The following is a 24,973-nucleotide window of genomic DNA, read 5'->3' on the forward strand; positions in this document are numbered from 1 at the left end:
TTGAAACTTTCACAGTCGTCCTAAAACATGTGTACGCAGATCAAGTTTGAAAGCCGACCCGATCGGACGTCTATATCCTATAGCTCCCATAGGAACAATCGGATATAGCTTTCACAAAAATGAAGATATTTCGCTCAGTGTAAGAGCTATTGGCATGAATCTTTCCAAATCGTATTTTTTTGTGCGTACCTTGATCAGGGTAAAAGCGCGTGCCGATCGGACGTCTATATCTTATAGCTCCCATAGGAACAATAGGGTGAAATCGGTCAAAATTTGACGTTTTTCAGGATATTTCGCGCAAAATATTAGCTATTCCCATGAAACTTTCCAAATCGTATTTTTTTGTGCGTACCTTCATTAGGGTAAACGCGCGTGCCGATCGGGCGTCTATATCCTATAGCTCCCATAGGAACAATAGGGTGAAAAATTTTAAAATTTTATTTTTTCAATTATAAAATATTTTGTTGTTTATTAATGCATGTTGCTAGTCTAGTCAAGTTTTAATTCGTAAAATCTGCAAGGGTATTAAAACTTCGGCTTGCCGAAGTTAGCTTCCGTCCTCGTTATAGGATAAAAATAGATCGATTCCGAAAGTTCGTTTCATAAAATGCATATGCCTAAAAAATATGCAAAATATAAAATAAACTCAACTATTCAGGATTGACCATTTCATAGCCAACCTAATTTAACCGAAGAAAATTGTTAGTTCCCTTTCGTCATTTCTGAGATATCTAATTTTTTTCCAAATTTAAGGAAACCCTATTTATATTTCCAATGAGTAGCCGAGAAGGGGGCAAAAATAGTAAAAGGGGCAGAATAGTTTTTGGCCCTATCGGCCAAACTGCTCATTTAAATTGCTCGCCGTGTTTACTGACGGTTCCTTAGAATGTTAAAAGGGGTACATTAAAAATTTGAGCCTCCAGGTATTCGCATATATTTTGCACATTTTATGCATATATTTTGCTTATTTCCGATATGCATCCGAATTTAATACATTTGAAAAATATGACACCTACCTAGAAATTTAGGTAAAAATCGGACCAAAAATGGAAAAATATGGAAAATCCGAGGTCTAATCATCATGGATTCACAAATAATAGTCTTAGGTTAAACGTAAGTAAATCCTGTTCTTAGCTGCTCAAAACGTAAGGTTTACCAAAAATCTCCTTATATTTACTTTATTTTTCAAACTGCCAGTGAATCTGGAATTATTCTCATGCGAAGCTATAAATTTCTAATCAAGAATTAACCTAGGATTTTTAAAGTAATCTCAAAAGGACAATAAATACATATATATATTTTTTTTGTAAGGAAAATTTATTTTTCTTAAATGTTTTGTTGACAGGTCCGTATGGCGTTAAACCTTTTCCTACATCAATTTTCATGTAGCTTATTTATCGTTCAATGTTTTTTAATTAATCCAGTCATTATTAAGTAGATATTATGTAGTTATCATCCCATTTGTTGTACAGTAGAATACGCATCCGTTTACAAAAGCATCTTTATTGAGTGGGATCGCTAAGTGAATGTGTTCCGAAGTTACTCCAATCGCCGGGCCTCGGCCTGCATGGTCTGTAGTACGATGTGCGGCACCAAATGCGTGGAGGCGTAGTTCAGCGGCACGGTGGCCAGTGGCGCCGAGCCGTCGGATGGGAAGTTCAGCTCCTGGGCCATCGGCATGTCCCTATCGATGACGTCCTGGGCGATTAGGGTCTTGGTCTCCTCGTACTCCATTCCTGCCTCGGGCTTGGCGCCCATCAGGAGCTTTCCACGCTGCACACCCATATACTGGGTGGCCTTGGCATTCAGGGGCAGCTGGCCGCAGGTGTCGGCATGCACCTTGCGATGGGCCTGCAAGTTGGAGATGCAAGTGAAGCGCTTGCCGCAGTTATTGCACAGGAATCGCTTGATGCCCGTGTGCACGGTCATGTGGGTGAGCAGGCTCTCCCTGTACGGATACTCCTTGGGGCACAGGTGGCACTTGTACGGCTTGTAGTCCGTGTGCCGCGTCTTCAAATGCGACTTGTACTGCGCCTTCACCTTGAATGTCTTGCCGCACTTGTCGCACTGGTACGGTGTGTCTGCCTTGTGAAGGAGCATGTGCGTCTTGAGAATGCTGTAGGATGGACCATAGTTTGTTAATATTATGGCAAAAGATTGGGTACTAAATATGTGACTAATCACAGCGTGGAACAAGAAAAGAAGCTAGCTTCGGCCCTTGCAGATCATTCCTATTAATTTAAAAATCGCAAAAATGTTAAATTTCCTATTATTTTGATGTTATTTTTTCTGACCTTCCTATGGCAGCTATGTATACAAAAAAGTTAAATTTAATTCAAAATTCGGAAATATTAAATAATATAAAATAATAAATAATATAGAAATGTAAAAACCAAAGAAGATATAATTTATTTTCTATTATTTTCCCATTATTCTTCCGATCGTTCCTATGGCAGCTATATGATATAGTGGTCCGATTTTGTAAAAATTGTATCCGAAATTCAGAAATTTATAAAAGCATTGTTTACAAAAGTAGAAGGTAATATTTCAAAAAACACTGAAGCTAGAATTGTTTTTCCATTATTTTTCTGATTATTCCTATGGGAACTATAGGATATAGTTGTCCGATCCGGCTGGTTCCGACTTATATACTACCGGAAATAGAAAGAAGACTTTTGGGAAAGTTTCAAGCCGATAGCTTCAAAACATAGAGACTAGTTTGCGTTGAAACGGACAGACGGACGGACAGACATACGGACATGGATAGATCGACCTGTCTAGTGATACTGATCAAGAATATATATACTTTATAGGGTCGGAAACGTCTCCTTCACTGCGTTGCAAACTTCTGACTGAAATCAAGGGTATAAAAACTTAATGCTAACGTTGATAGCTACCGGAAATAAGTATATATACCAATAACATCTTACCCAGCGGTGGACAAATGCTTGCCGCAAACACTGCAGCCGTAGAGCGGCAGGCGGCCGCAGTCGGAGCGCACGTGATCGGAGAGCGAGGTGCGGCCGGTGAACTTCTTGCCGCACTTGTCGCAGATGAGGTTGCGCTGCTGGCTGCGCGGCTCCTTCTTCGAGTGGAAGTTGCGCTCGTGGTTCTTGAGGCTGTCGTGGCCGGTCATGTACTTGTCGCACTTCTCGCAGTAGAGCAGCTCCTTGTGCTGGGCCCGGGCGTGCTCGGTGGCCTGCTCCTTGGTGGCGAAGAACAGGTTGCAGTAGCAGGGGCACTTGAACGTCAGCTTGCCGTCCTCGCCGTGCACCTTCATGTGGGTGACCAGGCGCTTCTCCACCAGATAGATCTTGCTGCAAATGGGGCACTTGAAGACCTCCTCGTCCAGCTTGGCATGCACATCGACGTCCTTGAAGATCTCCTTCATCTCCGCCTCGTTCAACTTGTGATCGTCGCGCAAATGCTTCTCGTAGGGCTTGCGAATGTGGTAGATCTTCACGCAGTGCGGACACTTCCACGACTTCTCCATCTTGTTGATCATCTTGAGGCGCTCCTTAAGCTCCTTTTTGCTGATCTTAGCTACGCGTTTTGGGGTACCCGAGGAGTCTTCAGGCGAGGGCGATCTGGGTTGATTGCGCTTTCGATACTTTCGCTTGATCACCGGTATCTTCTCCTTGGGCGGCCTGCCTCGTTTGCGTTTCTCCCCGGTGTGTTGCTCCTTGCTGTGACCCCTGAGGGCCAGGACATCCTCCTCGGCCACCTCCACCAGCGGCACGGCCGCAATCTCGTCTAGGATACCAGCGCCCTGCTCCACTTTCAAACTCTCGAAGGGCTTGAGGCCATCGCCCTCGTTGAGCAGCACATCCAGCAGCTTGTCCTTCTCGTTGCTAAAGATATCCGTGCTCTCGGTCTTCACATACATGCTGGCGTCCTGATACTCGAAATCCTCCTCGTCAAAGGCCTCCACCTTGACCATGGCCGGCGGCGGCAGCTGGAATCCGGAGGCATCGGCATCATCCTCGCTGTTATTCGGCTCAAAGTCGGGACACTCGTCGCCCGAGTCCGAGTTCTGGCTCTCCTGCTTTAGCTTCGTCTTCAGCCGGCTGGCCAGAGGAATGTCATCGTCGCTGTCCGACTCCTCGGAGGTGGTGTCATCATCATCATCATCATCGGAGTCCCTCTTCCTGTTCTTCTTGCGGAAGGCCTTTCGTTTCTTCTTCACCTCCGACTTGCCCGGTTCATCGTACTCCGGCTGGCCGCAGGTGTCCGGGCGACTGCGTCGGTGCTTGGTGAGATTGGAGGCGCTGGAGAAGCGGGTGTAGCAGCACTTGCACTCCATGGGTCGCAATTCCTCCTGGAAAAAAGGTGATTAATATACAAACTTGGGAATTACTATCCTTCGACTCACCTTGGACATCTTCTCCTCGCCGCACTTGGTCCTGCAGTGGCGCCTGTAGGCCTCCTGGTACTTGTACTCCGCCCCGCACTTGTCACAAACGAAGGGCTTGCGTTCCTGTCCAGCCGCCGCCCCGGTGACTCCGTGCTCGTCCTTGGCATGCTGGGTCAGCTCCTCCTCGTGGCAGAAACGAGCATCGCAATGGCGGCACTCGAAGCCGCCCGGCGGCTGGTGCTTCTTCACGTGCTTCACATAGCCGGCCAGGGAGACCAGCGCCTTGTTGCACACCGGGCAGTGCAGCTTGGGCACCCCGTCGGTGGTGATCTCCACCAGGAGCTTGGTGGCCGCAGCCGCCGCACTGCTGCTGGGAGCCATCGACTCGGTTTCTGTATGAATGGCGAATAAAAATCGGGGGGGAGGCGGATGTAAACAAATGCAAATTTGATTTTCGGTTGGTTTGGGTCTGTATGCGCCTACCAGGGCTGGAAAGCCGTTTGAGCCTTGGCTTAATTGGTCGCGATATTTTTGTGGCCTGATGATTTGTTTTATTTCTCTCAGCAGTAAGGTGCAATACCTTAGGGCTTACATTTTGTACAATAAAATGATTGAATTAATCAGTTCTAGTGACTGGTACTGGTGCCCTGTTTATATATCGTTTTAAAATGTATTTGTTAATTGGCTAACTATCGGTTCAAAGTTTTACTCATTTGTTTTTTTTTTTTAATTTTATTTTTTTTAAATATTTTAATTTCAATTTTTAAATTTGTTGTTGTATGCCAAGAAGTTTTAAGATTATTCTGAAAGCTCGTTATTTTTCAATACAAGTAACCTATACAATTTTTTATTTTCACTGTTAGCTTATAGTTTTTAACTATAAGTTAGCATTAGATAATAATAATATTTTTTTTTTTAGAGTACTTTAGCAGACTCGAGGTCATTTTTAGAAGTTGAGTTTATAATTCAACATCTAGCATTTCAACACACTTGCGCTCGTTGAGGAGTTTTCTTTTAGATGAAAAGTAAAATATGCCGGTAAAGTTAAGTACATACAAATGTAAATGAAAAGGTCTCGCAAAAACCTTCTAAACCGGTCTCAACTATCGGCCATCATTGTGAACCCTTTTTTCCAAGAATAATTATTTTTATTTTAAAAAGTATCTTTTTTTAACTATCGGTTGAAAGCCCTTTGTTCGATATTCCCCCTATCCGGTTCTCGATTCGTTCTTGCCACCAACAACAAGAGCAACAACAACAACAACCGATTAGCGACGCTGTGTTGCAGCCCTGGTGGCATTGCGTTCGTCTCGTTCGTGGGCGGGAGAGGCGGGGCAGGTAGGCAGGCAGCAGGCAGCAGGAGGACAGCGACTTGAAGTGCGCGCATCACGCAGAAACAGAAATGCTCCTAGTTGGCTGCATCGGCTGTACCCCGAAATGGGGCTCCACCTTAGCCCCCGATATCGACTACATAGTTACACCTATGTACAAGCATATGTACATCCATACACCTACCCATATCGGTTCGTTCGGTCGAGTGGCGCTTCCTTGGGATTGGGTGTTCTCTTCTCTCTCCGCAGCGACTTTACCGATTCTCAGACACCGCTGCTGGGGTCAGACAAATACAAATGTCTCGCTAATGATGGCTTCGCTCGATTCAGATTCCGAATCGGATTTTTTGACTTCGATTTGCGGTCCACTCTGTTTTGCGCCGATTGCAGCCTGGCTGCATTTTCACTCACACTTATATTCGGCTATTATTGTTTGTTGTGGTTGGGCCGAGCACTGCGAAAAATATTAACAACTCTTAAGTACACTTTAAAAAATGAAAAAACGCCATTGGGCTGCTGGCGAGTAAATTATTTTTCTTTGTGCAGCTCGAGGGTGGAAATCAGCCCTGGTCGCTGCGCTCACTTTGCCAGCGGAACTAGTTCGCGGGCAGCGATTGTTGCGAGCTGGTTCCGCATGGCTCTTCTCGTTTATTTCACGGCTCTTTGCTTTTGAACTCGAGGCGGCATTTCCCCTCCGCGGTTCGAGTCACGGCTTTTTGCTTTTATTATAAATCTTTTTAAAAAGCATTTATTTCTTTGGGGTAATTTATAGTCAAAAATCCATTAACTTTTAAGTATCGCCCTTTTCCATTTATTTTATTCATCACCTGTTCATTTAATACATTTTTCTTTAACTGCACAACGAGAGCGAGAGGTCCCACAGCCAGGGTTGCAATGGAAACTAATTGGCGCGCAATTTGAAACTGAAAATTAATATTTTTCATAAAACTAAAATGAGTGTTTTTGAATCGTAATATAATCCAAATCCAAACCTCCTTAGCCTTCAGTTCTTTTTTAAAAAAAAATTTAATAAAAAAAATTTTTAAAATAATAAAAAATTTAACAAAATATAAACAAAATAAAAAAAATATGTATAAACATTGTGCGGATTAGTCCATAGTATTAAAATTAATAACAATTTTTTTAAAAGTGTTCTCATGCGCGGATCCACGGGGGGTGATATGGGTGATATATCACCCCCCTCGGGTGAAAAATTAAAGAAATTTTGGTATTCAAAAAGTATGCAACAAAAAAATTGTTCTAATATAGCCCCCCACAAAGAAATCCTAGATCCGCCACTGGTTGTTCTGTCAATGAAATAGAAAAATGGCAAAGCTATAACTATGTAAGATATTCGAATCTACTTACATCTTTTACATTTCTGAAATCTAGTCAAAGGAATAAAACAACACATACAAGAGCCAGCTGATCAACTATGGCAAAATTACACAAAAGAAAGCCTTCCCAGCCAACTTAAAAAAAACGATTATGGGCGAGCTGAGTAGGATAATGGAGGCATGCAGACGGCGATTCATACACAGCAAGTCGGAGCTGCGGCTGGGCTTGGTCAATAATGACCAGCTCGAGAGCTTGGGCGACCGGCTGGAAGTGCTGGGTCCGAAAGTGGCAAAGGAAGTTGCTGAGATGGTTCCCCCCAGCGTGGTGGCCGAGGACCCTGAGTATGGGGCAAAAATTTGTTTGCTGTGGGCGCTACTAGTAAGAATCCCGGAACCTGGTGAGTTGAGCTAATCGTTTCATAATGAATATGAATCTAATACAAGTTTTATTTTTTAGAGCTGCTCCCTTCTAATCCACCAAAATAAAATAAAAACAGGTTCATGTGTTCAGTTTAAAAGTGAATTATCTATTTATGGGCCGCCGGGCGAGGAGCTGGTGGTGCGATCATAGGCGGTGTCCTTCATGAGCTGGACCCTCCTGCTTTTGGAGATTAGCATAGCTCAAGTGCCGGCCATCGCAAAGCTCTGAAAGAGCGGAGTTGTCATCGCCGAAAGAAGCTCTTGTTGGGAGTGAGGGCCGTGGATGTTTGCAGGTGTTGGCTCAGCTGCTGTAGCGTCCAAAGCGGGATAAGCGGCGGTGGCGATGGAATACTTGAGGATGCTGCGGCTGGAGTTCTTGGCGGCGAGAAAACTTGTAAATCAGTGGCTGCTACCTCTCTGGGGAGCTATCTGGGTGAGCTGGGAACTCGAGGTGATCACGTCGAAGGTGGTGAGCAGAGAAATGTTGCGATGTTAATCAACTTGGCGCCTTCCGCCTGGCTCGGTGGTTTGCGCAGGGAGAGATGTGACCGGCCAGGGCTCCCGGAAGACCGATGAGGATGGCGATGCGATGCGGAATTATGTATTATGAGCTGAAAAGTATATTTAATTAATATAAAGTGTTAATGGATGAATTTTTATGAAGTACTTACAAGTCTGTATACTCCCCCTCGCGCGTAGTGGGCATTGGAGTAAATGCCACAGCTGGCGGCACATCTGGGTCGGAGAAGTGGGTTGAGCTTGATGGTAAGTTTTGAATGTTGTCCAACCCTTCTTCTACTGCTGCTTCGAATCTCCTCTCGATATTCATCATCTTATCCCTTGTGTTTGGCCAACATCAGTGTTCCCAGATCAGGGGTTTTCCCCCTAGATTTAGGGGTTTTTTGACGTGCTAGGGGGAATTTTAGGGGGGAAGAATTTTTAGGGGGAAAGTTTAGGGTTTTTTTTTGAAAATTGTATTATCCAAATGTTTTGAAAAAAACACTAGAATATTTGATTTTCTAAAAAATTTCCGCGCATATAAATTACCTAAATATGGCAAAAATATCAAAAAAATACTGCGCACGACTTTACTATCGAGTGTAAGTGTTACCAGCTGATGGCGGATTCTGGGAAACCGCCTTTAAGTTTTCTAACTGTGATTACCGAAAAATTTCGTTGCTGGTTAATAATTGAATTTAAGTTTAACATGCCTCCAGTGCTTCCAAAAACCAATTTCTCAAATGAAGTTCTCGAGGTGATCTCTTAAAATTCGATCTCGTTTTGTAGTATATACAGTGATGAACTTAATTCTTGGCACACTTGGCATCTTGGACTTTAGGTTCAATTTTCTCCGACTAATATATGAATAAAAAAATTTAAAAAAAAAATATTAGAAAGTCTATTTAATGACGAGTGTAATAATTTTTCGTCACAAATGTTGATATCAGAACTTTTGTATGTTGAAGGTGCGATCGTCACTAGTTTTTTACCTCGTTAAGAGGTGTTTTTATTTGATATCAGAAGTTTTTGTTTGTTTACATTTGCTCTCATAGGAGCTATAATATATACATTTAAATTTAAATTGGTCAATCATAATTTGTAAGCCATTGTATTTAAACAAATTAAGTTAAAAAGTATTTCAAAATACCTTTTAAACGAGGTATGGCACATGTCTGTACCTTTAGTAGTGTAGAACTTACAAACTAACGAAATTTAGCCATTCTTAGCTTTTTTCCCGCTAAAGTAGCGGCTTTTTCCAAAAGTCGTAGAACAAAAGATTCCTATATGGAACTCTTAGGTGCAAATTTACTGATTCCATGACCCTAAAATACAGTTCGGATACCCTCACACAAAATTCAATACTCAGGGAGCGTTAATTGTTCGAGCTGGCAACAGTGGCTATTTTCGTATAAAAATAACTTTTAAACGTGACTTTTTACAGTAATGTGTTATATACCAAAATTTAAGGAATCTCAAGGGCTATACAGTTTAAGGTTTTAAAGAAAATCGTTAGAGCCGTTTTTGAGAAAAATAAAAAAAAGCTAAAAAAAAAGTTTTAAAAAATTGTCTTTTGTTTATATTTTTTTAACTATTACATTTACACAAATTGCATATAGAAGGCGTTTATAGCATTTCAAAATACCTTTCAAACGAGATGCAGCACAAGTCTGTAGCTTTAGTAGTATAGAAGTTACGGCTTTCCGAATTTTAGCTATTTATAGCTGTTTTCCCGCTAAACTAGCGAGTTTTTCCAAAAGTGGTAGAAGAAAAGTTTTTTATATCGATGTGATGAACGTCATATCAAATTTTCAAAACTTAAAAAACATGTTTTGGACAAACTGACAAACTGACAAACTGACAAACTGACAAACAGAATTAAATTTTCATTTTGGGAAGATGAAGAAAATCTTATTTTGGCTATAACTTTTGAACGGAGCGTCGGATTTTGACAAATGACCCCTCATTCGACGGGTATTTTTAAAAGGAATACAAATAAAACATTGCGAGGGGGCATTTATCCCCACCGGCCCCAACAGCTCCAAATTTCGAAATTTTCACTTTTTCACTTTCACCGCTCTCTCTCCCAAGCCAATTGATTTTCTTAGAGTCTTGGTATGCAATCCTGTTAGTTTTCGTAATACCTTTCGATAGGTGTATCATTCATTATGATCGGACCATCACAGTAGATTTTCATTTCTTCGTGTATATATAGTAGTCGCCTTCGCACACTCTCCTGGTGCGCTTCGTCACTACATGGACTACCGTCCATAGTGATATAATAATAAATATATGTTAAACAACAAATTACTATACAGAGATTTTTCCAATCTGAACATTTCTACAACGCCATATTGATTTATTTCTTATTTTATTGTATATTTTCGAAATTAAGTAAATTTTTGAATTTAGGGGGAAAACTGGATTTTTTAGGGGGAAATATCGACTGTTTGAGATTTTTTAGGGGGAAAGCAAAATTTTCATCTGGCAACACTGGCCAACATCGGGACCGGAGGGCCAACGTACTGTTGAACAGAAATCCGCACTCGCAGGCCATGGTGTAAAGGGATGTCTCGCACTTCTCCATGTGTTTTGTCACTGCTGCACAGGAGTTGAAAACCCTTCTGCAAATGGGACACATATCCCGGGCTACTTTTTTTGTTAAGGCCAATTCGTTGTCCCGAATCCTTTTGTAGATGGCCTCGTGCTTCTTGACTCTCCTTTCCGAAGCCGTCATTTTTTTTTTCGTCAGTGGCTTGGGGTCCTTCATCTCTTTGGCGTCTGCCATGTTAATCACTAGAGGAGCTACCTCGGTGTCTTCCATGTGGATCACCAGAGGAGCTACCTCAGTGTCTTCCATGTGGATCACCAGAGGAGCTACCTCGGTGTCTTCCGTGTGGATCACCAGTGGTGCCGCTCTTGCTCGTTCCGGATCCGTCGAAGATTATATTTTCTATATCTTGCTCCACCTTTTTTAATTCAAATTGAAGAACTTTCACTTTAAGCTGGGCCGCCTCCAGCTCCAAGTTAAGCTTCTTTTTCTTTATATAAAGATTTTTTAAGTCCATGTTGCGGTCGAAATAAGAATAAGAATGAAAGCATGGAAAGCACAAGAATTGCATGTTTTAGCTTTATTATAGCTACAAAATTGAATAGAGGCGCCATTCATTCTGGCAGTCTGGCAGCCCCGCCCTAATTTGATCGGTCGGGCAGCACCATTCTCCCTCTTCCTCTTCTCCCGCACGATTTTCTTGGGGGTGGCAACGCCCTCGATTTTAAAATCACGATTGCTGCAAACGCCATGCATTATTTTAAAAATCTTTTTTAACACAATTTATTTCTTTAAGGTAATTTATATTCAAAAGCAGTTTCACCTTTAAACATGGCCTTTTTTCCATTTATTTTATTGCCAACCTCTTAATTTGATACATTTTTCTTTGACTGCACAACGAGAGCGAGAATTCCGCCGTCCAGGGTTGCAATGGACACTAATTGGCGCGAAATTTAAAACGGAAATTCAATGTATTTTTTTAAACCTATTTTGGTTTGTTATAAGTCTAAGAATTTTAGAAGAATTTGCAGTAAAATATATAAAGAAAATAAACAAAAATTTAAATATTCTTAATTAATATTTAAGAGTAATCCAATATATCTCGTTAGAGTTACAGTTGTTTTTAAACGTAGACACTTGCGTGAAACTAAAATTTAAGAAAATATAAAGAAAATATGAAAATGCCTATCTTTATATCTGTTACCGTTTATTTACTTTTATTTTAAAACATTGTGTGGATTAGTCCATAATATTAAAACTAATAAAAATGTTACCAAAAGTGTTATTAAGAAATTGGTTGTTCTGTCGAGGAAAAAAAAATTGCCAAAGCTATAACCATGCAACATATACGCATTTACCTACATTTTTATCGAGTCAATGTTTTACATTTCTAAAATCTAGTCAATGAAATAATAAAAATAACACTTATCACTATCTCTCAATAAATGTTTAAATTTCAAAAAAATTGTTTACCTTTTGGCAACGAATAAATCTGAAACGAAAACATTGGCAATCAAAACGGAGACTTTACCTTCGTGCCCTAATTGGAATTATCTTTACCGTGCTGAACTCTGGCTGTGCCCAATTTGGACCTTAGCCTGCCGCTTGCTATTGATACCCGAATCCCCATTCCAATGCCCGATTGGCCCATCTAAGCCCTCGAAGGCCACTGAGTACTCTATTTTGATTTGGGGGCGATTACATTCAGGAAATTTACACTCATGCAGTTTATTGGGCTCGAAGCTGATTACAATTCTGTGCCGGCAATTTAACCCCAAGCCCACGAATATCCAAAGGTGACGTCAATGTCGGTGTTAAGCTGTGTGGGTGTGTGTGTGTGTGTTTGTACTTCTGTGTGTGTATGTGTTGGAAACGTTGTTTATTTGCATACATATGGGGGCAAACAAATGCAGAAGGTCAATGCTGAAAGAGTGGCAGAAAGAAGATGCACAGTTTGATAACCACCATGTAAAACAATAAAATATATAGTAGGTGTGTTTTTTGATTTTCAACAAGCAAATGGGGGGAAGAGGCCAAAAATCCCAGCAAAATCAACACCAAAGTTGCAGCAACAACTTAGTCAATTCTGCTGCTAGTTTGAAACTCTCGACTAGTCCTGCATGTCCTGCCATCCTCGCCGCTTATTGTGTTTGTTTATTATGCAAATTTGCATTAATTTTTCGTAAGCCGCACACGTGAGGCATCAGCAGCAACAGCAACAGCAACAACAGCAACTGTTGCAACTGTTGCTGCCGAGGTTTTTGGGCTTTCAAATTGCTTTCGAGCGCAAATCGTCGTCAAATTTCATTAAAAATGCATATATGTAGAGTAGGTACACACAGTGCCCCCTTTTGACCCCCCTTTCGGTCTATGTCTCTCTTAGCTGCCAGCCATGTCCTCCCTTGAGATTAGCCAGCAAGGACATTTTGCAATCTTTTGTTTTATAAATAGCCCCCTCTTCGATAGACAATTAAAAATGTAACTTGCTTTCGGCATCAACGGAGGCTATCAATAGATGGTTGTAATCCCCAGAGAAAGAACCTCTTAAAGCTGCCCTAATACTTTTTCCCTTCAGGTGGGGATTTTTCTTCAATTCAGAGGCCGAGTCACCACATACCCTTCTGCCACATAAGTTAGCCTTAAGAAAAGTTTTCCATCCCAAGCACTTTGTGCAAATTGTTAACGTTGCTGCTGCGTCCTTCTACGCACACGGGCAACAGCAACAACATCAGCAACAGCAACAGCCTCGGCGACAACAACAGCGGCTAGAATGCGGCAACAAAGGCTTCAGGTTATTGCATGCATTTTAATTAGTAGACAAGCCAAGTGGGTTGCCACTATATATACAGCACATACATACATATATAGTGCCATAGAGCCCGACATAGGCATTTCCCAGTATATTTGTATGTTTGGTCGTATGCAGGTCTCAGAAGAAGCTGAATTGCCTTTGCATGGGTAAGCCGATGAGTTCCGGTGAGATCGTGATGAAATTTCCAATTCTGGCAACAGAGCAATGAGAAAGGGATTCTAGCGAATACCCGGAATTCTTCATTCAAAAAGAGGTGAAAATGCAACAGGATGGAAAGACTTCAAGGAAAATTTTAATGACCAGGATATTCAGAAGATAATTTGATTAAAATCAGCTGGCCAGAGCCCTACGGCACTTACGAAGAACAAGGATTAAAAAGATGCAAAAGAAGTAAGGTTAGACAAAATATTTAATTAATATTAAAATAACATACAATTTAGTTATAATTAATTCGTTTCTTTTAATTGTTTGCAACCAACATAGAAAGTAGGTTAACAAAAAAAGATAAAAAAAGAAAAACTTGTGTTTACATAGGGGCTCAAATAATATTAATATTTGCCAAATTTATCTAACGAAACCCAAATGATATATGGTTTTGGGAAAGCCCCTGTCAATTTGTAAAAGCGAACTATTCACGCGGCATAAAGGGTACGACATTAGAAAAAACATCGAACTGCGACTAGATGGCATAGATACTTTTTCGGCGATAAAAGGACGTGTGCATAAACAAATCTCGGCTCATCAGCGTCACAAACAAGACAATGATATATGGATCTGGGTAAACCTTTGTCAATTTATATAAGCAAGCGGTTCTGGTGGCCCACATCCCAGAGTCCTTTCGCTAGGATAGGACAGTCCGCAGAGCTGTAAGTGCGAGCTTCAACGGCGGGCTGCCTCTCAATCTATCATTCTACCCTCGCTGGTGGCCCTGCACCACCCACTGGCCACCCATTACCACCCACAACCACCCGTCCACCGCCATCACGTTCTGTGCTAGTTTCTTGTATTTATTTTTAAATTGTCTCTCACACACACGAGCCCGCACAAACACACACCAGTGCACACAGGAGCAGGGACATCGACTCACACACTCACACACACAACCAAATACATGTCCTGCACTCACATCTTCCGTACAGGACGACAACTCATGTTTGTATTGGTTCGGTGAGCGTTCCTTTCTCTCCTTCGATTTCTCGCAGTGTGTGAGTTTGTCTACATAAACGCGAAAAAAGCAAATACCACTGGCAAAGCTCAAGTTCTCAAGTTGCGACTAATGTTACCGTTTTCTAAGGACTTTCATCTTTTGTGAACTCTGAGTAAATCACTTCACATTCCAATAACTTTTTGGTTTCTATTAATACTATTAATTTAATTTCAAGAATTTTATTTTTTAGTGTGAACAAATCAAGCAAATATTATTTTTTTATTCTAATTCTTTATAACTCAGTGACTAAAGTTGCTATGTAAAATTAGGGGTTGAGAAATATCTTTTGAACAAGCTTCAACAGTAAAAATACTTTAAAATATAAGAGTAGCTTCTCAATTTTTTGAGATTTTTTATTTTCCCTAAGAAAATGTACTTCGAATTGTACTTTTTAAGTTTTGCGAATTTTTTAGATTTTTCTTAATGATTTTCTAAAATCTACAAGTCAGAGGATCAACATTTTAATTTCTATTGATTTGTTAAGTATTTTTTTTGGCTACCGGTAAATATTTTATAATCTTGAATTTTCAAATTTTACAAAGCTAACCAAAAAAGACCATGCCGATGGGCACAAAAGGGTGCTGGGTATAAAGACACAAAAAAATCTGTGTAAGCTCGCATCTGTCAGGCAACCAAGCGCCCCACGCGCTTCCCCACTTTTCGTGTGTGTGTGTGTGTGTGCGTGTGTGCCGAGCTGTCCATGTGTGCGTGTTTGTATGTAAATGTCCTTGAGGGCTTGACGGATGACATTCATAAACGTCACTTCAATTACCTCCACGCGCCAACGCCAGCGACGTTGCCACCTCATTCCTGGCCAACCTGACCCCTCCGCCACCACCGACCGGAATTTACCCCGCCCCACGCCCCCGCCCCTGCCCTCTGACACCCATTTAACGCGAAAGTTGTGAAAAGTCAGTCAGCCAAAAACTAAAGCACTTTCTACCTTTCCGGTCTGCAGTTTTGTTTTTTCTTGTTTTATGCCCTTCGGAGGATTGCCTTCACTTTGCGTATTGGTGCAGATTGTTGAGGGAACTAAGAAAATGTCTTGGCATTCAAAAGATATATTTAATATGATTTCCGATTAAGAAAAGGCCTCCTGTGGGAGCAACAGGAAGATTGCCTCGTCAAAGTTCAAATAGCAATTTTATGCGATTTGCTTTGAAAATAACTATAATTTATACTTTACCGGTCTCAAGTCTGATTTGATCAGGTTTTGCGCGAAACTAGCTACGGAATTGCAAAAATATCACGGGATTCACAAATAACCTTCTAATATAATTTCCTTGGAAAATATGTACTTTCTGAGAGCAACGAAAAGATTGCATTTTCCCGCTGGCTTAATTTACATTGCATAAATTTAATCATTTCCATTGAAAGCTATTTCTTGTTTTTGTCCTTCGAAGAATGTCCTTCTCTTAGAGTATTAACCAATGATTTTATTTAAATTCAATTAATTTTATTTCTTTAAAAATGTTTTTCATTTAGTTTCTTAAGGTTGTACTCTTTCTATATTGTACTTCCTATTGGCATATATGATACTTTGGCTTGCACTTTAAAGCCATTCAAAATTGTTCTAATGAAGTAATAGACTCTAATAAAACATGTTCTGAGAAGGCACGGATATGCATGGAAAATGCTGCAACCAGTCCGATATTCCGGGAAACTCGCTCTACCTTTGTTCAGCTGAAATGTATTGAAGCCATCGTTAAATGCAAGCCACCCCAATGCAAAACATCCTTTGACTAATAACGTGCTCTTCTAATGACTTAGACAGAATTGTAAAAGGTGGAAAAAGTACCCGTGTGCGCCTTATTTGCCAGGGAAACCATATTGTATTCAGGATGCCCTCCTGGAACCGAAATCAATCGCTCGATTCAAAAGCTAAAAGCAAAGGTAAGTGATAGATCCCCCCCCCACTCAGGTAAAACGTGAAATGAATTTTGGTATTCAAAAAGTATGCAACAAACAAATTGTTTTAATATAGCCCCCCACAAAGAAATCCTAGATCCGCCACTGACTGTCACAAATATCATTTTCAGTGCGGTGGTGATGATACCGAAAAGGCCTCCTAATTCGTTCTGAAAACCTGATCTTGATTCATGGTCTGGCATTGATTTTCTCTCGACAGCCTCAAAAAGGGGGCGGAGTGGGCGGGGCCACAAACATTTGTGGCATTCGTCGTCGTCGGTGTGTTTTTGTGTGTGTGTGTTTGTGTGCGTGTGTATCGGTACTGGCGAATGTGCATGTGGTTGTGTGTTTGTTTCGGTTTCCTTCACTTACACTTGTCCTTACAAATTTGTCCTTTTCTCAAATGTGAAAAGACGCATAATGTCCTTTTTACTCGCCCCTCTCTTCCGTTTACCCACACCCCCTCCCTTTCTCCTGGTCCGCTACTCGTTGCCCCCAGCTTTGCTCTTCCTTCCTCTTCCCTTTGTCCCTTCGGTTCCTCCTTCTATCCCCCCTCCTCTGTTTTTCTGCCCTTTGTTACTACTGCGTTGTACCCTAGAAAAGGGTATATATAAATAGGCAATCATTAGGAAATAAAATTACCAAATTAATATTTTGAAAATATATATTTCGTAAATGTTTGCTTAGTTTATAAAGAAAAAACATTTATTTAAAATTATAAATAAATTAAAACATATATTTTCCTATTTTTTTATCCTGCCACAGTTTTTTCTTTTAAGCTGTTTTTAATAAAACATACAACCTATAAAATGTTTTATACCTTCCACAAATATCCTTAAAAGTGCAAAATAAACCTTTTTTCTTAAAATGTATCTTGTAATTTCGAATTTATCATAATAGTTTGGTTTGGTACAGTTTAAGAACAGCTCAAATTAATAGCGTTTTCATAGCAACAGTTTTGTCTTTTAAACTGTTGTTAATAAAATATACAAACTATAAAATGTTTTATATTTTTCACAGACATCCTTAAAATTACAGAACAAACCTTTTTTTCTAAAAATATATCTTGTGATCTTGAATTTATCATATTTATTTGGTACAGTTTAAAAACAGCTCAAATGAAAAGCCCTGTTTAATACCATTCACCGAAAGTAAAGGCAACAATTTAAAGCTACCCAAATGGGATTGGCCTGCCATGTTGTAAGAGTTATTATTTGTGGTACATGTATATCTTCCAGCAGTCTTAACAATAATAGACCTTTAAGGGTATTCTAAGCCATGGTCCCCCAAGCCAGCCTTCCTTTCTTGTTATATTTCTTTTTGTTGACGACATTTTGCCTCGTCGTCGTCGTCGTCTGTCGTTTATTTTGTGTGTGTTTTCCTTTTATTTTTTTGTTCGCTTTTCCCATTTTTGTTTTGTCCTTTCTGTGTCTCTGCTGACGTTGGCTGCTGCTGAATCTGCTGCTGGCGCTTGCCGCCCACATTTGCTACTTGTAAATTATTTGCATTAGTAGCCACTTGTGCTTTGCTGTGCTGTGTGAGTGTGAGTGTGTGCCTCGGGTCGAGGAAAATTCACCATACACCTCCCCCCTCTCCTTTCGCACTTTTTCCCCAACTTTTCCTGAGCCCCAGTCCGATTTATACCGTTTTTGGGGATGAATCCAGCACTCGAAATGTAACTTGACCCACTGTGCGTGGCTCACTGTGCGTGTTTGTTTAGACATATACACTCTCGCACACTCGTTTGTATGTTTTCGCATTGAAATTTCCATTTTTCTTTTTGTTGCTGCCTCCCCCTTCCCCTCCCCCGTTTTTCGTGCTGGCCTGGCCTGCACTTAAATTAACTGATTGCAACATTCTATACAGCTTTTTATGGCCCGATAAGGGGGCGCGGTGGCTACTCAGCCTTTTGCATAGTTTTTGCGAATCCCAAAAGGGGGCGGCCATGGCAGTGGGCGGGGCTGGCCACATGGGAGTTCTCTCTTTTAAGTGGCCAGTAAATGCGGTTTCTTCTACTTGGCCAAGTGTACGATGGAGGCTTGTACCCAAGAAGCTTGAATCGAATCAACATTTATTTTCTTAGCTCTCTTTGCAGAAATAATTCCTTGATTTTTAAATGAAAGATAAATTAAGCTTTGTATGGATCTTCTTTAAAACTAACCAATTAAAGGGTATTTTTTGCTGTTAAAAATAAATTTATCTTCCAAAAAATATTAATTTTTAATGATTATAATTTTTTTAATTTTTTAAAATGAAAAAATAAGGTATATTTAAAAATCCCTACCACTGTAGCCATCACTCCTTACACCCAGCCATTTCTCTCTGCCTGCGAACGTGCCAAACATGCTATGCAGCATTGCGTGCTCACAACGTGGCGTATGCGCAATATTTACTTCCTCCTCGCCGCATGGAGGCAAAAATGCATTAAACAAGACAACGGCAATAACAACAATCGACATGCGGAGATGTGGGATAATGAGGCGGCGAGTTTGGGGAATTGCTGTTCGTTTAAAGACAGCGATTTCATTCCCTGCTTGCTAATTGCGTATACGACATGTGTGATCCCCCACTTGATAAGCCGCGAAATAATTAACTGAAATGGCTCTCCGGATGAGAGTTGTTGAGTTGGTTGTTTGTTGTTTTGCTCGGCTAATATTTAAAGAAGTGGAATATTCTTTTAATAGATGCAATCGATGAATAAAAATAAACATAAAATCAGAGAGAGAGAGAGAGGAAGCTGCTACAAATGGGCAGAACAATTTACATAATCACTGAGCATTCAGCGGCAGGACCAAATATAGCGACCGAAATGGGAACCGGAAATAGGAAGCCCAGTCAAGCAGAATGCCCGGCTGTGTATTATATGGTATATATACATATATACGAATACGGACGCGTCCTTCGCCTCGCAGCGATTTATCAAAGTTCATTGAAATTGTTTGCCCGCTGCTCGCCGCCCGCTGCCCAAACATGTCCTTGAAGGGGGAGGCATTGGGGGTGGGTGTTGGTGTCCAACGTCCTTGCCACTCGCTACTGCTGCTGATGATGACGACGTCATTCATTAAAATTTTCGCCCGTTATAAGTTTGGGCATTAAGCATTAAGCAGCGGCAGCAGCAGCAGCAGCAGCATTGAGATGTCAAGCGAATTACAGGCCCCAAACAAATGCCATAAAAGCCATTCACAGTGTGCAAAACTTTTCTCTCTGTTTTTCTTTTCGTTTGCCAATTTGATTTATTGCCGGGCCCGGGGAGATGTAATCGTGAAATGGCAAATGCCTCTGTGTGGGCCGTTTGGGGTGTAATTTTTCCAACTGTCATGAGTCCAACGGCCGGGGAACAATTTCGTATGCGCTTTTTTCTCAGAGGACTCGTGTCACGGGTTCACCTCTCTCCCACGCAGACGAAAAGTCAATGCGTGGTCTTTGATTAATTCTCATATTATATGCTTTATTAAGCTTTCTGCCCCCGAAAAACAGATGGCCGTGGAAAAACGACAGCCATTGTTATGCGTATAAGAGTTATAACTCTTTTGTTGGCAGCCTCTGACTTTGGCCATTTATTTATTTATTTGCCCACCCTCGTATCTCTATTTTGACCTGTCATGCTCAGATCTGGTATGTTTCACCGAAATTACCACCGAAATAAATTGCTAATGATCATTTTTAGAGGCCTGGCATGTGACGGCCCGTTCGCCTGGACTCCTAGTATATGGCGAGCCCCTCGCTGATACGAGATTACTAATACAGTCCGTCTGCCGTTCGTCTGTCTGATAGATAAACAAACAAGTGCAAAGTCCACCGAGCCAGACGCAAAAAACAAGAAAAAACACACAAAAACCTGAAGGTTTAGTTCGACATCGTCAATTTTGCAATACTCTAACTAACGTTGAGTCGTGATGTTTTTGCACAAATGATTGGTAAATTCTATAGATCATAACTGCATAGCTTATTCTTCTAAAAAACATTGTAATTGTGTCCCATAATTAAAGGTTTCTTCGTTGAACGTTCTTTTATTTTTATTGAACGATTTTTTTTGATTTAACTTAACTAACTAATAATAACTAAAACAATTGCAATTCCTGATTTTTTGGTTTAACTTAATTTTTGGGTTTGGAAATGAAAAGAACCGAAGCCGGAAATAATGATCATCTTCTCCCCACGTGCAAGTATTTTCAGTGATATCTTTGCAAAGCAAACAATTAATGAAATAATTTAAATTTACTGCAACCATAATACTTATTATGTTTTAAGGTTTTAGGGCTTCCAATAATTTGGAGGTACTCTTTTGTTAAGGCCTCTAATAATTTGGGGGTACTCTATTCTGTACCTGCGATTACGATCTAGCTGCACCTACCAGATAAAAATAGAAGATAACTTTGGACTATGACTTATAGATTCTATAAAGATATGAGGGCAGACGAAAACTGATTACAATGGAAATAGGAAGAGCCGGGAGAGCTCTCTTGTCTAATCGCAGAGTGGACCAATCCGAAGCGAGCTGAATGACCTGGCTTTCCTATAAAAGCAAGCGGCGCAAGCGATTCTTCAATCTGCTCCAGCCGTGATCGGTTCAGATTTTAATTGCTGCCATAGAAACAGGTTTCCCTATAACAGTGGTTGAAAATGTGGTTCGCTGTGCTCGCTGTGGTGTTTTTGCCACTGATCGTTCTGTTGTACTTTGAACTCAGGGCATCGCATCGTCGTCAACTGCTCAAGGAATTCAATGGACCCACTCCGGTGGCCATTTTGGGCAATGCCAATCGCATTGGCAAAAATCCGGCAGGTCAGTTCCAAACCCAGAAGCCCTGCAATTGGGGGCTCGACTGGCAGTCTAGACTGCGAGCTGATAACGAATTAGTGGGCGTTATCAGTCGTACTATAACCGGCTGTGGCGAAATTTACGGCGGATTCGTGCCCCTCTAGCCATTGGGACAAAGATCGCTCTGATTTAATCTCAATCGCTTGATTGTTTTTCACAGAGATACTGGCCACATTCTTCGATTGGTGGTACGACTACGGCAAGGATAACTTTCTCTTCTGGATCGGATACAGTGCTCACATTGTGATGACCAATCCCAAGCAACTGGAGGTAAGACTGTGATAGATGAGGGGTATAAAGATATTCCGATTTATTCCGATTGGGGATAGAAAGAAAATGCGTTAAAGGTTATTTTTAAGTTTATTTTAAGGAACGAAAAAAAACAACTACTACCCTTTCTATGTGTAAATTGTTCAGGAACTTAGAAAAAATATACAAATACTTATAGACATAGTTTTTGATATACTTGAATTGAATTTAAAGGTAATAATATCCCAATGTATTCCCCCAGTACATTTTAAACAGTCAGCAGCTGATACAAAAGTCCACCATCTACGACCTCCTGCATCCTTGGCTGGGCGCTGGCCTTCTAACGAGTTATGGCAGCAAATGGCACAAGCACCGCAAGATGATAACCCCGTCATTCCACTTCAACATCCTGCAGGACTTTCACGAGGTGATGAACCAGAACTCCAGCAAGTTCATAGCCCAATTGAAGAAAGCAAGTGCCGGAGATAGTATAATTGACTTCCAGGAGCATGCCAATTACCTGACTTTGGATGTCATCTGTGACACGGCTATGGGAGTGCCTATTAATGCCATGGAACAGCGTGACTCCTCCATTGTCCAGGCCTTCAGAGAGTAAGTTCAGAAAAAATGGCACTTAAAATTATAAAATTCCAGCTAACTTTATGATTTAAGCATGTGCTACAACATCAACATGCGGGCATTTCATCCTTTCAAGAGGTCTTACAGGGCCTTTAGTCTAACCCCTGAGTTTCCGGCCTATCAGAGAACTTTAAAGACCCTGCAGGACTTTACCTATAACATCATCGAAAAGCGCGTGGAGGCTCTGCAGAATGGAAGTTCCAAGGGGGAGCAAGATCCCTCCTTGCCCCGCAAGAAGATGGCCTTTCTGGACACGCTGCTATCCTCCACCATCGATGGTCGTCCTCTGACCAGGCAAGAGATCTACGAGGAGGTGTCCACCTTTATGTTCGAGGGCCACGACACAACCACCTCGGGAGTGTCCTTCGCGGGATATCTACTATCGCGACATCCTAATGCTCAGGTAATGTGTAGAATTGTGTCTTATTATTTCGCTTATTTATCTATTTTAACTGCAGATGAAGCTGTATCAAGAGCAGTGCGAAATTATGGGCAATGATATGAGCAGAGATGCCAGTTTCCAGGAAATAGCCCAAATGAAATATCTAGATCTGTTTATCAAAGAGGCACAACGCGTCTATCCCAGCGTTCCGTTTATTGGTCGCTATTGTGACAAGGACTACGACATCAGTAAGTCTTATAATAATGTTTATAAAAAATATAATTATTATAAATTAATGTTCCATTGTTTAGATGGCAGTATAGTTCCCAAGGGCACCACTTTAAACTTGGCTCTCGTTCTTTTGGGCTACAATGAACGTGTTTTTAAGGACCCCCATCATTTTCGACCCGAGCGATTTGAGGAGGAAAAACCGGGTCCTTTTGAATACGTACCTTTTAGTGCAGGACCCCGTAACTGCATTGGTCAAAAGTTTGCCCTCCTGGAACTCAAGACTGTGATATCCAAGTTGGTGCGATCCTTTGAGGTGCTTCCTGCAGTCGATGAGTTGGTCTCCAAGGATGGCCGGCTAAACACTTACCTTGGACTCTCCCCCGGTGAAAAGTTAAAGCGCGAAGCTGGGCGCCACAAATACGATCCAGTTCTATCGGCAGTCCTAACCCTAAAATCCGACAATGGTCTGCACCTTCGCCTCAGGGAACGGTGCTCCTGATTAAAAACGATTTTTTTTAAACCTTAAGTACCTTAACAATATTTTATGTAGTATCTATTTCCATGTCTTTAAAATATCTATACCAAGAAATAAATAATGTCTCGGTGACAATCTTTATGATTTTATTATTATTGTTTCGCTTGTCTGTTAACTAAGACCAGCGATTGCTTTCAAGTGTATCAGTATTATCAGCTAAATCACTGGTTATTAGCTTCTTATCTGGAAAATAATAAACTAATAAAGCACAGAATCATCAAAAGTAATGTAAATTATATTTTATTTCTTTATAAAATAAAATAATAAACTAATAAAGCACAGAATCATCAAAAGTAATGTAAATTATATTTTATTTCTTTATTTTTGTGATGTTAGAGAAGTTTACACAACTGAAACCAAGAAATATGCTTATACATCATCACATACCTACATTTTATTATTAAGACAATTCTTTTCGATTTTAAAATTCATGCGGAGGGCTATTTCTCCGTTCTGGCAAAGGACCACCTTACACCGAAGTTGCAGACCAAAAATAGCAGAACCTTCAGTCTGAGATTCATTTTGGTATTGAGTTAATGCTGTAGTCTTCCACGGCTATTTATAGCTTGCTCTTATCGAATTTCAGCATTTGCCATGGGTTGCATAACTGATTATAATTTAATTAGGAACAGTTTGTTGGTAGTTGGAATGTTAAAATTCCTGATTTTATCAGGTAGAAAGCGAAAACAAAAGTTTAAATCTTTTTATAGCCTTATTTGAAGAAAAAATCAGCTGGAATAAGTAGTTCTTACGATTTATAAGACAGCACTCGTTTAAAATGTTTAATGTAAATTGTAAACTTAATATATCGTATCCTAATGCCCCTTTTTAATATAATTTTAAACTTCTACTTGTCATTTGAATAAAGTCATTTAAATTGATTTCCTCTTAGGTGCAAGTTGTCGACTAAGTTGAAATTTCTGCAGACCTTGTAGTTAAATTTTAAATTCCGAATTTTCGACTATTTCGTTCCAACTTGTTTCGCTCTCTTGTCGCCATAAATATTTGATGTGACGGCAAACTTGGCGGCTATCAATGGGGCGTGGGGTTGGGGTTTTTGGCGGGTGCTTTTGGGGGTGGGGGTAGGGAGGAAGGGAGGTAGATAGGGAGTTACTGGATTTGGGGTCGGGGATTTGGCATTGTTGTGCGTAGAAGTATCCGAGGTATGCGGCGTACCAAAACCGGGCATAATCAAAATACAATTGTGCGTGGAGAGTGTGTATTGGTGTGTGTGCTATCCCTTCTGTGTGTGTGTATTCGTTTCGGGCTTCTGTATGTGTTTGTGTGTGTGTTGTAACGCATGCACAAACGTTTATTTCTTTCTTTCTTTTGGCGTTTGCTTGAGTGGGTGGCGTGGGGTGGAGAGTGAGAGTAAGAGAGAGGGAGACCACCTGGAGCGCCGAACAGCTGCGCGTTCTCTCTCTCTCTCTCTCTTCTTCCTCTCGTACCCCCGAAAGTATGCTATAAACTGGAAACCCGAGAGCGGCAGCAGGATATGATTCGTTCCGATGGGTTAAATGCAAATATGTGCGAACGGAAGTCATCGTAAATTAATTAATTACAAATCGAAGCGATGCTCGAAGATAAAAGCCAGCAGCTGAAAATGAAACCAAAGCCAAGAGCGAGACCGAACCCGATCCTGGCCAGCTGAATGGGTAGAAACCCATCCTCCCTGCCTGACTGGAAGTCGGAGTCCTTTC

General features: G+C 40.9%; 2 protein-coding genes across 2 annotated transcripts; one reads left to right on the forward strand and one right to left on the reverse strand.

The window, feature by feature from the left end:
* Positions 1 to 1,296: 1,296 nt before the first annotated feature.
* On the reverse strand, positions 1,297 to 6,261 carry zf30C (zinc finger protein 30C). Its single transcript, XM_017158227.3, has 4 exons — positions 5,870 to 6,261; positions 4,373 to 4,746; positions 2,931 to 4,318; positions 1,297 to 2,116 (listed from the first exon to the last, which is right to left on the reverse strand). The coding sequence occupies exons 1-4, from the start codon at positions 5,871 to 5,873 to the stop codon at positions 1,540 to 1,542; spliced, it is 2,343 nt and encodes a 780-aa protein (XP_017013716.3). The 5' UTR covers positions 5,874 to 6,261; the 3' UTR covers positions 1,297 to 1,539.
* Positions 6,262 to 20,912: 14,651 nt separating this feature from the next.
* On the forward strand, positions 20,913 to 23,752 carry Cyp4e3 (Cytochrome P450 4e3). Its single transcript, XM_017158168.3, has 6 exons — positions 20,913 to 21,201; positions 21,398 to 21,507; positions 21,749 to 22,098; positions 22,159 to 22,528; positions 22,584 to 22,755; positions 22,819 to 23,752. The coding sequence occupies exons 1-6, from the start codon at positions 21,042 to 21,044 to the stop codon at positions 23,235 to 23,237; spliced, it is 1,581 nt and encodes a 526-aa protein (XP_017013657.3). The 5' UTR covers positions 20,913 to 21,041; the 3' UTR covers positions 23,238 to 23,752.
* Positions 23,753 to 24,973: the final 1,221 nt, after the last annotated feature.

Source organism: Drosophila takahashii, chromosome 2L (genome assembly GCF_030179915.1).
Source record: "Drosophila takahashii strain IR98-3 E-12201 chromosome 2L, DtakHiC1v2, whole genome shotgun sequence".
In the NCBI taxonomy this organism is placed as follows: Eukaryota; Metazoa; Arthropoda; class Insecta; order Diptera; family Drosophilidae; genus Drosophila; species Drosophila takahashii.

Bases quoted from the DNA above. Each gene is read 5' to 3' on its own strand.
- Cyp4e3 (XM_017158168.3), top strand. From the start codon at position 21,042: ATGTGGTTCGCTGTGCTCGCTGTGGTGTTTTTGCCACTGATCGTTCTG. The intron at 21,202-21,397 runs GTCAGTTCCAAA...TGTTTTTCACAG, and splicing joins CATTGGCAAAAATCCGGCAG to AGATACTGGCCACATTCTTC. The intron at 22,756-22,818 runs GTAAGTCTTATA...TCCATTGTTTAG, and splicing joins TGACAAGGACTACGACATCA to ATGGCAGTATAGTTCCCAAG.
- zf30C (XM_017158227.3), bottom strand. The intron at 4,319-4,372 runs GTGAGTCGAAGG...CCTTTTTTCCAG, and splicing joins GCGAGGAGAAGATGTCCAAG to GAGGAATTGCGACCCATGGA. The intron at 2,117-2,930 runs GTAAGATGTTAT...TCCATCCTACAG, and splicing joins AAGCATTTGTCCACCGCTGG to CATTCTCAAGACGCACATGC.